The sequence below is a fragment of the Mustela putorius genome, unplaced genomic scaffold (assembly GCF_011764305.1).
Source record: "Mustela putorius furo isolate JIRA1106 unplaced genomic scaffold, ASM1176430v1.1 tig00000578_pilon_pilon_pilon, whole genome shotgun sequence".
In the NCBI taxonomy this organism is placed as follows: Eukaryota; Metazoa; Chordata; class Mammalia; order Carnivora; family Mustelidae; genus Mustela; species Mustela putorius.
This window is the reverse complement of record NW_025421422.1, coordinates 3,149,020-3,163,113: the sequence shown is the minus strand read 5'-3', so window position 1 is coordinate 3,163,113 and position 14,094 is coordinate 3,149,020. Positions and strand designations below refer to the sequence as shown.

The following is a 14,094-nucleotide window of genomic DNA, read 5'->3' as shown; positions in this document are numbered from 1 at the left end:
TGACTCGGTCTTCTGTCTGCTGTGGGCTCAGGTGGTGATCTTGCAGTTCAGGAGTCCTGGGGTGGAGATCCACCTCAGGATCCCTGCTCAGCAGAGAGTCTGCTTCTTCCTCTGCCTCTCACCCTGCATGTGTTCTCTTGCTCTCTCTCAAAAAAAAAAGTTTAGAAAGTGGTAGTCCCCTTCCTCTAGGCTATGTAGCTCTGGGCCAGGGTACAAAGGTTGGCTTGTTATCTCCCTTTTGTCTTCTCAGCCAGGCACACTTAGAAAGTGAAGAGATTTGGGACCCCTAGGTGGCTTAGTCCATTAAGTAAATGCCTTCAGTTCAGGTCATCAATCCCAGGGTCCTGGAATTGAGCTCCCCACCGGGCTCCTTGTTCAGTGGGGAGTTTGCTTTTTCCTTTGCCTGCTACTCCCCCTGCTTGTGCTCTCTGTCTCTCTCTCTGACAAATAAATACCTTTTTTCTTTTTAAGAAAATTTTTAAGGTTTTATTTTTTCAGTTAACAGAGAGGGAGAGTACAAGCAGGGAGAGCAGCAGGCAGACTGGGAGGGAGAGGCAAGCTCTCTGCTGAGCCAGGAGCCGGAGGTGGGATCCCAGGGTCCTGGGATCACCACCTGAGCAGAAGGCAGCCGCTAAAGGAACTGAGCCACCCAGGCGTCCCTAAATAAAATCTTAAAAAAAAAAAAAAAAAAAAAAAAAAAGGTGAACAGATTCTACAACTGTGTATGTGTGCCCTGATACATAAAAGTAAGGTATGCTCTGTTTTCATAGTTTTTTTGTTCATATTTTGAAAAAAATAGGGAATATACGCATATAGTAAAATATCAGTACAAAATGGAAATGTAGGTTACTTTCCTGCTCCTACCTTCCAATTTTCAAACAACTCTCTTTTGAGGCAGTTATTCTACTGGTTTATGTATTGTTTCTGTCATAAGTAATCTATATAAATACATTTAAGCATGTAAGTGTGTGTACATGTATGCGTTATTTCCTTTCCCCTTTTTCAGTGGAAGGTAACATACTCTATATCTCTTCTACAACTTGATTTTTTCTATCTTTCCATATCAGTATATAAAATCTGCCTCATTCTTTTGGCTGGATTTGTAGTGTCGATTATATTGGTCTATGAAAATTAATTGATCTGTTTTCCTGTTGTCTGACATTTGATTATTTCTAACCTCATGTTAATACAAATGATGATGTTATGAATATTCTTGTATATGAGACTTTGTTTACATCGGAAGTGTATCTATAATTTACCTGAAGTGGGAAAATTTCTAGAATTCAAAGGATATGTACCTTTTACATTTTTGCAGTTATTCCTTAGTTGTTCTATATAGAAATATCATTTTCTAGTTCCATCAAAAATGTATGAATGTAACTTTTTCCTTATCCCCTTACTATAAATTACATTTATCTTACTATGATAATTTTTTTCCATTAGTATGAGAGAAGAAAAATAATATCTTATGGTTTAATTTTTTTTCAAAATAACTAAAGTTATAGGGCACCTGGCTGGCTCAGTGTGTAGAGCTGCAGCTCTTGCTCTCAGGCTTGTGAGTTCAAGCCCCATGTTGGGCATAGATTTTACTTGAAAAAACAACAACAACAACAACAAACTGAAGTCACACATTAAAAAATATGCTTAAGGGGTGCCTGGGTGGCTCAGTGGGTTAAAGCCTCTGCTTTCGGCTCAGGTCATGATCCCAGTGTCCTGGGATGGAGCCCAGCATCCGGCTTTCTGCTCAGCAGGGAGCCTGCTTCCTTTCCTCTCTCTCTGCTTGCCTCTCTGCCTACTTGTAATCTGTCTGTCAAATAAATAAATAAAATCTTTAAAAATATATGCTTAAAAGCCAAATGGATTTCCTTTTTTTAAATAAAAAATTTAAAGATTTTATTTATTTGACACAGAGAGACTGAGAGAGGGAATATAAGTAGGGGGAGTGGGAGAGGGATAAGCAGGGAGCCCGATGTGGGGCTTGATCCTAGGACTCTGGGATCATGACCTGAGCCAAAGGCAGATGCCCAATGACTGAGCCACCCAGGCGCCCCTGGATTTCCTTTCTTATGACCTGTGTGTGCATATCTCTTGCGCACTGTTCTATGTCTATTGGATTGTTTTTTTCTTATTTATTTGTAGATTTTTATATAGTAAGAAAATTATCCTGTTATTATGTGTTGCAAAGAGTTTTTAAAACTGATTTGTCAGTTCATCTTTTCCCCTTTTTTAAATCTATTTTTTCTGTGTAGATATTTAAAATTTTTATGTTGTCAAATTTATCTTTATGTCTTTAGGGTTTGTGTTGTACTTAGAAAGGACTTCCTCAGTTTATATGATGAAAAATTCTTCTGTGTTTCATTTTAGTAATTTCATTATTTAATAAACATTTGATTCTTTGATTCACATACAAGTTTTTAATATAAAGGATAAAAAGTATTTCTCTATCATTTGAATAATCAAAATTTATAACTGGTCTGGAAAAATTATGGTTTGGTAATTGTATATGGCTGAATATTTTGAGCCTATTTCATCTGTATGTTATTGCCACTACCATTTCAAGATGAGTTTGTCAGAAGTCAGAGAAAAATATCAATGATGTTAATATATATTGACATCCATAAACTGTAAATATGTGAAATATATGAGGAAAGAAAGAATATCATAGGCAAAGTAGTGATTCCAAATTTCATTGTATTTTAAAAAATCTCTGTAGGTAGAACTATTCATTCCAATAATTCCTGAATTTAATATGTCCAGTTATTCCAAGTACTATATAGATATATAATCTGAAAAATACATGCAAGATTCTTTTGTTTTCTCTGTTATGCCGAGTTTTATCAGTAGCTGAGAAGATATACAGGGACTAGGTAAATTATATTCCTTTTTTTAACTACACAAAATGCTATTTATTAGCCTCCTAAGGACCACATTGTACCGAGCTTAGTAGGAACAGGCGTATTTTGACAAATTAGAAGCTTCTGAACACTTACTGGAGTGCTTTTTTCTTTTAAATTTATGTGCACTTGGTGGTGATGATGATGTTAGAATTCTCTAGTATTTATAATCTTTCTGTACTAGGACTTTTCCATGGTGTTTTACTTAGCTGTTAGAGACTTTATTTAATAGTTTACATCAGAGAGTTTGTCTTTTTTTTTTTAAGATTTTATTTATTTATTTGAGAGAGAAAGAGAATAAGTAGGGAAGAGGGAGAAGCAGACTCCCGCTTGAGCAGGGAGCCTGATGTGGGACTTGATCCCAGGACCCTGGGATTATGACCCGAGTTGAAGTCAGATGCTTCCTCAACTGAGTCACCCAGGCCACCCCTCCCCACTTTTAAAGTAAGCTCTATGCCCAACATGGGGCTTGAACTCATGATCCTGAGATCAAGAGTTTTGCATGCTCTGCTGACTGAGCAGCTAAGTGGCCCAGTTCATATCAGAGTTTTAAGCAGTTTCTTGTCTGTCAAGATACTCTACCAAAAAGACCCCCTGATCTTGTATGTATGGTTTCTCCCCTCTTAGATTCACAGTGTACAAAATAAAAGCTCTGAGAGCTCTTCCACTAAAGCAGAAACTCATTTAACTTTGTTTATCCAAGTATTTTGAGGACCTAAGAGGTCTTGGAGGAACATATTTTGGGAAGTGTTACTGTATATGGAGATAATAGAATGCAGGACCATCTATCTATCTATCTATCTGTCTATCGAGAGCATGAGTTGGGGGCGGATAGGGGAAGGGCAGAGGGAGAGGGAGAAGCAGACTCCCTGCGAGGGGGGCTCCATTCCAGGATCCTGAGATCATGAACTGAGCTGAAGTCAAATGCTTAACTGAGTCACCCAGGCACCCCAGGACCCTTCTTTTTTAAATTTGATTCTTATCTATATTGGCACTGAACCAAAATTTATTACTCTGACAAGCAGGAAATGCTGTAATAGTAGGAGCGTGTCTTTTTGCTTTTAGGTTACATATGAATCTAACCATTTTACTTTTTAAGGCTGTTATATGTATTTTTATGTCATACCCTTGAGTTTTCCAATACAAGATTGGTTTCTGTAACTTTTGGCTAGTACTGCCTGTATTTGGAGTCATGATGAGTATATTTTTCAAAATGGAATCAGTTTTGTACATAGTATCTCATACTTTGGCTTAATGATGTAGGTAAAATAATTAAAAATCAAGATTCTTTAGGAAAATCCTTATTACTTGCCAAATGTTGCACTAGTCCATTCATTTTCAGGCAGTATGTTTCATGATCATAGTTCAAAACAACAACAAACTAATTACAATACATTTTTAGTTAACCACTTTGAGTATCAGGAAGTTGAGGAACATAAGGACACTGATGGGTACTTGGGTGACTCAGATCGTTGGGTGTCTGCGTTCGGCTCAGGTCATGTTCTCTGAGTCCTGGGACTCCGTGTTGCACTCCTGTCTACTTCTCCTTCTCCCTCTGCCTGCTGCTCCCCTGCTTGTGCTCTCTCTTTTTTTTTTTTTTTTTAAAGATTTTATTTATTCTTCAGAGAGAGAGGGAGAGAGAGCGAGCACAGGCAGACAGAATGGCAGGCAGAGGCTGAGGGAGAAGCAGGCTCCCCGCTGAGCAAGGAGCCCGATGTGGGACTCGATCCCAGGACGCTGGGATCATGACCCGAGCCGAAGGCATCTGCTTAACCAACTGAGCCACCCAGGCGTCCCATTGTGCTCTCTCTTTTAAAAACGAACAATAATAATAAAAAGAACTGGACACTGATATTTGAAATTTCTAGGATATTTTAATGTTTCAAACTATCCTCAGAGTCTAGGATGTGATATCCCTGTAAACAGGAAAAATAATGGTGGCTTATGTAGGAGATCAGCTCTGCCTTTCTTCCCTCCTTTCTGTGGAATTTGTCCTTTTTATAACATATATCTCTATGGGAGTCCATTATTTTTCTAAGTATTGGTGTATTACATTATGAGATCTCTTCTCTTTTGAATGGAGGAAGTGGATTTAGTCTTAAAGACATGGGGAGACAAATTATACTTCACACTTTTTGTTTCGATTTTATTCATGACAAGCCTCATTAGAATTAGAATCTGTGTGAATACTGCTCTCTGAAGTTTCTTTTCTTGGGACCCTGATGCATTTCATCATTTTACTGTTTTAAAAATGAGTAGCTTTTTTTTTTTAAGATTTTATTTATTTAATTAGCAGACAGAGATCACAAGTAGGCAGAGAGGCAGGCAGAGAGAGAGGAAGGAAAGCAGGCTTCCCGCTGAGCAGAGAGCCCGATGCGGTGCTCGATCCCAGAATGCTGGGATCATGACCCGAGCCAAAAGCAGAGGCTTTAACCCACTGAGCCACCCAGGCGCCCCTAAGAATGAGTAACATTTGACTCATTCACTCTTTTTGGTTTTAAGGTCACTGTTACTAAGTCATAGAAAGTGACTTGATTTGGAAAAATTCAACATAAAAAACAGGTCTTAAATTGCCAAGATACAGTTTACAGCAGATTTTTTTTTCTTCTTGATTTCCCAAAACTGGCATTTGTCTTTGAAATTCCATGGTAACAGCCAAATTGCTAAATCTGCCAGTCTGAGAAGATTCTTTGATACATTACAGTTTGTGTGTTTTTTTGTTTTGTTTTAAAGTAGACTCCGTGCCCACCGTGCCCAGCCCAGAACCCAATGCAGGGTTTGAACTTATCACCCTGAGATCAAGACCTGAGCTGAGATAAAGAGTCAAATGCTTAACTGACTGAACTATCCAGGTGCTTCTAAAATTGATGTTTTAAAAGTTTTTTTTTTGTTGTTTTTGTTTTTTTGCAGTTTAAAACTAGGGCGCCTGGGTGGCTCAGTTAAGCGTGTGCCTTCAGCTCAGGTCGTGATTCCTGGGTGCTGGGATCCAATGCTATATCAGCCTTCCTGCACAGCAGGGTGTCTGCTTCTCCCTCTCTCTATCCCTCCCCCTCCTTGTGCTCTCTCTCTCTTCCAAATAAATAAAATCTTTGATACAAAAAATTTAAAACTTAGGCTCATTGCATAACATTTGGATACAAGAAAATTTTAAGAAAATAAAAATAACCCACAGTTTTATATTCAGAGATAACTTAGCATAGTTAATATTTTAATCTTGTTTCTTTCATTTTTTAAGTGCAGCCCTCTTAATATGGTTGAGATCATATTTTCTATTTGACTTATATTTATATTCTTTCCCTTAATAAAACTTTTCATATGTATGTATGTAATCATATGTATGTAATCACCCAATATGGGGCTCGAACTCAGGACACTGAGATCAAGAGTCTCATGCTCTACTGACTGAGCTAGTTAGTTGTCTTCCCTTAGTATTAACTGTAAATTGCCAAGGGAAAGCCAGAGTTTTCTTTTGCATTCATTCACGCTATCAAAAAAAATTAAATATATATGTTTATAACCATATGTATATATAAAAACATATGCATATAGATAAGTACGTATCCAAGGTACTATGTTGGCTGCTTCTTGGAAAGTTTATGGTCTTTCAGGGTACCAAAGTTTTCCATGTAAAGCAGACCGTGAAGAATGTCCCTGTTCTCTTGAAGTTCAGAGGAGGATACTCTCTGGATTATCTGACAAAGTTTCTTTGTTTGTAGATTCCTCTCTTTGGTGCTAAGACTATTGGTCGGAGAAGTCCTGATGGACCAGTGTTGAGCAAAGCTGAATTTGTTGAGAAGGTTCGTCAGAGTAACCAGGCCTGTCATGACGGAGATTTTCACACAGCTATTGTTCTGTACAATGAAGCCTTGGCTGTTGACCCTCAGAACTGCATCTTATACAGCAATAGATCTGCAGCCTATATGAAAATCCAGCAGTATGACAAGGCACTGGATGATGCAATCAAAGCTCGACTTCTCAATCCCAAATGGCCAAAGGTAGAAATTTCATTTACTTTTGCAGAATCTTTTTTGTGCTGATTTCTTATTTTAATGTAACATTTTATTGAATTTGCAGTTATTAATCTTTTAATAGTCTGTATATCTGCAAAGTGTAGAATGGCCTCATTGAGCTGTACACTAGTGAATGGCTTCCCTTTTTAATGCTTGGGAACTGTGCTGTCCATGTTCAAGTTTAATTCTATATGTTTGAAATTTAACATCTTTTTCACTTAGCTCCTTGATAGGATACATTTAAATCATTTGTATAGGTTTTGACATCTTCTTTTTGCACAGATGTTTCAGATGGAGATGGTTTGTTTCTTTCAACTTAAAATAATTAATTTTATTATTCCCTGTCAATGACTGCTGGTATTTTGGGGCATTACCAACTGATAGGTGGTATTTAATCAGAGAAACTTTTTTTTTTTAATATATCATTTTAATTATCTATGTTTCCTTGAACAGTTTAAGGTTTGAATTATCTTTGTTTTGTACATGCTTTGTTTTCAGTGTGCCTATTCACCATCTAACCCCCAGTCTGTTTTAGATTTCTTAAGATGTACTAAAATGTTTGAGATTTTTTTTTTTATTGAATCATAAAAGCATTTGATCCCATTCTTGGCTTTCTATTATGTTAACAAAAGTTAATGGATATTTGCTAGAGATTTAAAAAATATCCTTACTCTCTTATTAATATCATAGTTATATTAACTTATACTTAAACTCTGGTGGTTACTTTTGGCTTCATTCAGAGGAATTTCCAGTGTTGCTGCTGCCTCATGAATTGTTTAGTATTTTGTAATTCCCTAAAGAAGTTCTATAATTATTGTAGATTAAACAAAATCTGTTTTAAAAAATTGTTATATGACAATTTGGAAGTTAGAATGCCATTACCAAAGGACATACCCAGGTTCGAATTCCTTCTCTTTTGTTAATGACAGTATGGCTTTTGGTAAATTTCTTAACCTCTCTAGGGTTACAAACAATAGACTAATAATACTTTACTTGTAAGGCTACTTGAGAGTCAGAGATATTTTGTTACTTGTTCATAATAGATGTTTGGTGGATAATAGCTATGATTGTGACATTTTTATTAAGGGTATAGATTAGTAAATTATTCTAGCAAGGCTTGGCTTGTTTCTTCTCTTTCTCTTCCTTTTTCTTTTAAACCCTGTGTTGAGGGTGCCTGGGTGGTTCAGTTGGTTGAGCAACTGTCTTCAGCTCAGGTCATGATCCTGGAGTCCAGGGATCAAGTCCCACTTCAGGCTTCCAGTTCTGCAAGGAGTCTGCTTCTCCCTCTGACCTTCTCCCCTCTCATATTCTCTCTCACTATCTCTCTCTTTAAAAAAATAAAATAAAATAAAGCCTTTGTTGATGCAATGAGCCTGTTAAATAGCTTAATTTTCAAATTAAGTATCTCCGTTCCTTCCTTTTCTGGATCTACTTATTTTATGTTCTTCTTAGATTTGTGAACACTTAATAAAAAATATTTATTTTAGATAGAGTAAGTGACAACAGTGGGGAGAGGCAGAGGAATAGAAGCCTTTTTTTTTTTTTTTTAAGATTTTATTTATTTATTCGACAGAGAGAGAAATCACGAGTAGGCAGAGAGGCAGGCAGAGAGAGAGGGGGATGCAGGCTCTCCGCCGAGCAGAGAGCCTGATGCGGGGCTTAATCACAGGACTCTGAGATCATGACATGAGCTGAAGGCAGAGGCTTAACACACTGAGCCACCCAGGTGCCCACCCTTTTTTTTTTTTTAAGGTTTTATTTATTTATTTGACAGGTAGCAAGAGAAGGAACACAGCAGAGGGAGTGGGAGAGGGAGAAGCAGGCTCCCCGCTGAGCAGGAAGCTCCATTCGGGGCTTGATGTGGGGCTTGAGCCCAGGACTCTGGGATCATGACCTGAGCCTAATGATGATTAGATGCCTAATGACTGAGGCACCCAGGCGCCCCAAGGGATAGAATTTAAGCAGACTCCTGATGTGGGCCTTGATCCCATGACTCTGAGGTCACGACCTGAGCTGAAACCAAGAGTTTGACACTTAACCAACTGCCACCCAGGCACTCCCTATTTGTGAACACTTTTGGACTTTTATCTTTTTCCTTTTTCTGTCATTCCTCTTTCTTTTGTCAACTTCTTGTGACTTAACACACAAAAAATTGGCTTTAAAAGGTGCACTTTTATTATTATAGATGAGAAATCAGCCTTTTAAAGTAACTTCTATCAAGTTTAAGTCTCTGTTTTTTTTTCTTTTATAAGTGAAGTTGTTGTATATTTACAGTTGCATTAATATTTTAGCTCCATATTTGACTTCAAGCAAACTTAACTTTGGGATATCTAGAATTATATAAAATATAAATTAGTTTTTATTATTGAGATTATAAACAGGCTTTCATAACAATGTGATTCATAATAAAATCAATTTATAAAGAAATTTCCATTGCTACATAAATTTTTTTTCATTTCAAAAAATCTTGATTTTAGGGGCTCCTGGGTGGCTCAGTGGGTTAAAGCCTCTGCCTTCAGCTCAGGTCATGATCTCAGGGTCCTGGGATTGAGGCCTACAGGCTGAGCAGAGAGCCTGTTTCCTCCTCTCTCTCTCTGCCTGCCTCTCTGCTTACTTATGATCTCTGTCTGTTAAATTAAAAAAAAAAAATCTTAAAAAAAATCGTGATTTTATACTTATTTTTCTAGGAATATATTCACTGTGTAAAAGAAGGTTCACTTGTACTCTTTTGTCCTAAAGATATGTCTTGAAATTTTATCGTTTCATTTTTCTTTTTCTTTTGACTTTTAAAATTTTCAGTATAATTCTTTTGCCTTCCTGAAGTATTTCTCTGAAATGTATTACCTAGTTTGATGAGGGAAAACATAAATTCCAGTTTTTTTTTTAAAGATTTTATTTATTTATTTGACAGACAGAGATCACAAGTAGGCAGAGAGGCAGTCAGAGAGAGGAGGAAGCAGGCTCCCTGCTGAGCAGAGAGACCGATGTGGGGCTCTATCCCAGGACCTGGGGATCATGACCTGAGCCAAAGGCAGAGGCTTTAACTCACTGAGCCACCTAGGTGCCCCTAAATTCCAGTTTTTTAATGTATATATCCAAGGACTCCAGAGATGGTAGAGAGTCTTTGATTTATGTCTACTTTGGCTGAATAAAAAATGATTTTGGTTTGATATGGGCTGCAAAAGAGGTATGAACAAAGCACTGTGACAGACTCCCAAAAAGAATAAGCCCAGTCTTAGTACTAAATTATGATACTTAACCCTGTCTCTTGGCTGTTGTCTGTTTATTTTCATTCTTTTTGTGTCCTGTTTAAGAAATATTGATCTTACTCAGGGTTATAAAGTTTTTCTTAGTTTTTCTTCTAGAATTTTTAGTTTTTTTGTCCTTAGGTCTATGATTCATTCAGGGTATGGTATGAGATAGAGGTGAAGACTTATTATTATTTTTTAAGATTTTATTTATTTATTTATTTATTTGACAGAGAGAAATCACAAGTAGATGGAGAGGCAGACAGAGAGAGACAGAGGGAAGCAGGCTCCCCACTGAGCAGAGAGCCCTATGCGGGACTCGATCCCAGCACCCTGAGATCATGACCTGAGCCGAAGGCAGCGACTTAAACCACTGAGCCACCCAGGCGCCCCTATTATTATTATTTTTTTTTTTCAGTATAGATAACCATGTTCCAGCAACATTTTTTGAAAAGACTATCCTTTCCCCATTGAATTATCTTTGGTACCTTTGCTGCAAACCATTTGATCATAAAAGTATGGGGGTATAATTGGTCTCTATTTCGTTCCATTGTCCTATTTATCTGTCCTATGGCCTAACCATAGCCTTGATTACTGTAGCTATTGTATGTCTTTATATCACGTGTTATGAGTCTTCCATCTTTGTTTTTCTTTTTCTAGGTTGTTTTTGTTATTCTCTCTGTATTTTAATATAAGTTATGAAATCAGCTTATCAATTTCTTCAAAAAGCCTATTGGGAAATTAATGTGATTGCATTGAACTTTTAGAACAATTTTGAGAGGATTGCCATTTTTTTGTTTTTATTTTTAATTTTTTTAATTTTTAAAATAAAAAAAAATTTTTTTTTGACAATTGCCATTGTAACATTGCTCAGTCTTCTAATCCATGAACATGGTATATCTCTCCATTTACTTTGTCCTTTTTCATTTTATTTTGCAAATTTTTATAGTTTTCAGCATTCACTTCTTGTACAATTAAAACAATTTATTCCTAAGTATTTTGCTTTAAAAACAGATTTTATTTACTTATTTTAGAGAGTACGTGCTTATGCATGTATGTGCCTGCAGTGGTGGAAGGGTAGAAGGGAAGGGACAGAGAGGGAGGGAGAGGGATAAGTGGACTGACACAGCACTCCACCTCATGACACAAGTTCATGACCTGAGCCAAAACCAAGAGTTAGATGGTTAAACTACTCAGTCACCCAGGTGCCCTGTAAGTATTTTGCTTTCTGATGCTATTATAAATTGATTTAAAACTTTTTATTTTCTATTTTCTCATTGCTAGTCTATAGCCACTGAGGTGCCCTATTGTTAAGAGTTTTTGCATCTATCTTTATGCAGTACATTGATCTGTGTTTTCATTTTTGGTGATGACTTTGTCTGGTTTTAGTATCAGAGTGATACTGGCCATATACAATGAGTTGTGAAGTCTTCTCTCTTCTTTTAGTTTCTAGGAGAGTTTATGTTGATGGGGGCACTTGGGTGGCTCAGTTACTTAAGTGTATGCCTTCTGCTCAGGTCATAATCCCACAGTCCTGGGATGCCTGGCATTGGGCTCCCTGCTCAGTAGAGGCATCTGTTTCTCCTTCTCCCTCTGCCCCACCTCCCTTGCTTGTGCTCTCGCTCTCTCATTCATTCTCTCTCTCTCAAATAAATAAATTCTTTTAAAAAATAGTGTTTATGTTGGATTGGTATTGTTTCTTCCTTAAGTATTTGGTAGAATTCACCAAGCAACAATCTTCACATGGATTTTTCTTTGTGGAAAAGTTTTAATTATGAATTCAATTTCTTTGATTGATAGAAGACCATTCAAATTTTTTAATTCTAATTAGATTAGTTTGGTATTTTGTTTCTTTCAGTACACTTTTTTTAATTTTTAAAGATTTTATTTATTTATTTGACAGACAAATATCACAAGTAGGTAGAGAGTGGGAAGTAAGCTCGCTGCTGAGCAGAGAACCCGATGTAGGGCTTGATCACAGGACCCTGAGGTCATTACCTGAGCTGAAGGCAGAGGCCTAACCCACTGAGCCACCCAGGCACCCCTCTTTCAGTAAATTTTTACATTTAATTTGGGTTGCAAGGTTATTGGTATCAAGTTGTTAATAACATTCCCTTATTATCCTTTCACTTTTTGTGGGATATTTAGTAATGTCCTTTCTTTCATTCCTGATATTGTTAATTTGTGTCTTTTCTCTTTTGTTTCATTAGTTTGCTTAGAAATTTATCAGTTTTATTCATCTTTCCAATCAGTATTAATTTCATTGATTTTCAGTATTATTGTACATTTTCTCTTTCATTAATTTCTACTCTTTATTATTATTTCCTTCCTTCTAATAATTTTACATTTAATTTGCTCTCTCTTTTTTCTTTCTTTTTTTTTTAAATGGGAACTTAGGTCATTGATTTTAAATATTTCTTCTTTTTTATACACATAGCACTTAAAGCTAAAATATTCTCTCCTAGCACTGCTTTTGCCATATCCTACAAATTTTGACATTATATTTTGTCATTCTATTCAGAAATATTAGAATATTTAAGAAATATTAGAAATATTTAATACCTTTTTAGTTTCCTTGGGAGTGCTTCTTTGATTCCTGGGTTATTTAGAAGTTTATTGCTTAATCTTCTAATATTTCTTATTTTAAAAGTTATCTCATTTTTGATATCTAATTTAAACCTTTTGTGGTAGATGACTACATTTGGTGTGATATTAATTTTTAAAAATTTACTGGGGCTTGTTTTATAACTCATTGTATATTTTATCCTGTTGAACCTGCCATGAATGCTTGGAAAGAATATGTATTCTGCAATTGTTAGCCGTGCTTCTAGAGATATCAGTTTGCTCAAGGTGACTGACTATGTTGTTCATGTCTTCTATGTCTTTGATACTTTTTGTTTTTTTGTCTTATTATTCCATCAGTTATTGAAATAAAGAGGTTAAAATCCACAATTAAGATTTTGGATTTGGGGTGCCTGGGTGGCTCAGTGAGTTAAGCCACTGCCTTTGGCTCAGGTCATGATCTTAGGGTCCTGGGATCAAGTCCCGCATTGGGCTCTCTGCTCAGCAGGAAGCCTGCTTCCCTTCCTCTCTCTCTGTCTGCCTCTTGACTACTTTTGATCTCTCTCTCTCTCTGTCAAATAAATAAATAAATAAAATCTTAAAAAAAAATAAAGATTTTGGATTTGGCTCGTTCTTTAATATCGTCAATTTTTGCTTCATGTTTTTTAAAGCTCTAATATTAACATATACCCTTTAATTATTATTCTGTCTTCCTTATTTATTGATCCTTTTATCATTATGCAAAGTCCTTTTTTATCTGTGTGGTAATTATTTTCCTAAAATCTATTTTGTTTGATACTAATATAGCCATTCCAACTTTCTTTTACTTAGTCTTTGCATTATATATCTTATTACACCCATATATTTTCAATTTCCCTGGCCCTTTACATTTAATATTTATCTCTTTAAGATAGTATATAATTGCTTTTTGCCTTTTAAATAAATTTTTTACTCTCTGCCTTTTAATCAGAATTTTTGTCCATTACCATTTAGTGTAATTATTGATGCTGTTGATTTTTTTTCTGTACCATTTTTTTCTTTGTATTCTCTGTTTTTCTTCCTCTGTTATTCATTTCCTATCATCTATTTTTTTTTTTAGAGTGGTATTTTTTTAAACTGCATTTTGAGTTGATTTGTTTTTTTCTCTTGAGAATTTTCATTTTCATTTTCATTTGTTTTTGATTGTTGTTGATGTTGTTTATCTTGGTTAAAATAGTATTGCATACTTTGTTTCTTGAATTGCAGCTCTAGTTTCAGTGCAGTTATTTTGTCCTTACTTGAACTGCTTTAAATTTCTTCTGTATACATATAACTTGAGGGTTAACTATAGATGTAGGTAGACAGAATTTGAGTATCCTTTTTCTGGTTCTTTTCTTGCTG

General features: G+C 36.0%; 1 protein-coding gene across 2 annotated transcripts in view; it reads left to right on the top strand.

Annotated features, from left to right (window-relative positions):
• Positions 1 to 14,094, top strand: part of TTC28 (tetratricopeptide repeat domain 28) — a 641,796-nt gene that overhangs the window by 43,602 nt on the left and 584,100 nt on the right. For both annotated transcript variants that reach the window (XM_045081529.1, XM_045081528.1), the window contains exon 2: positions 6,611 to 6,889. In XM_045081529.1, the coding sequence (XP_044937464.1) occupies positions 6,611 to 6,889 (279 nt within the window). The remainder of the gene's footprint in view (positions 1 to 6,610; positions 6,890 to 14,094) is intronic.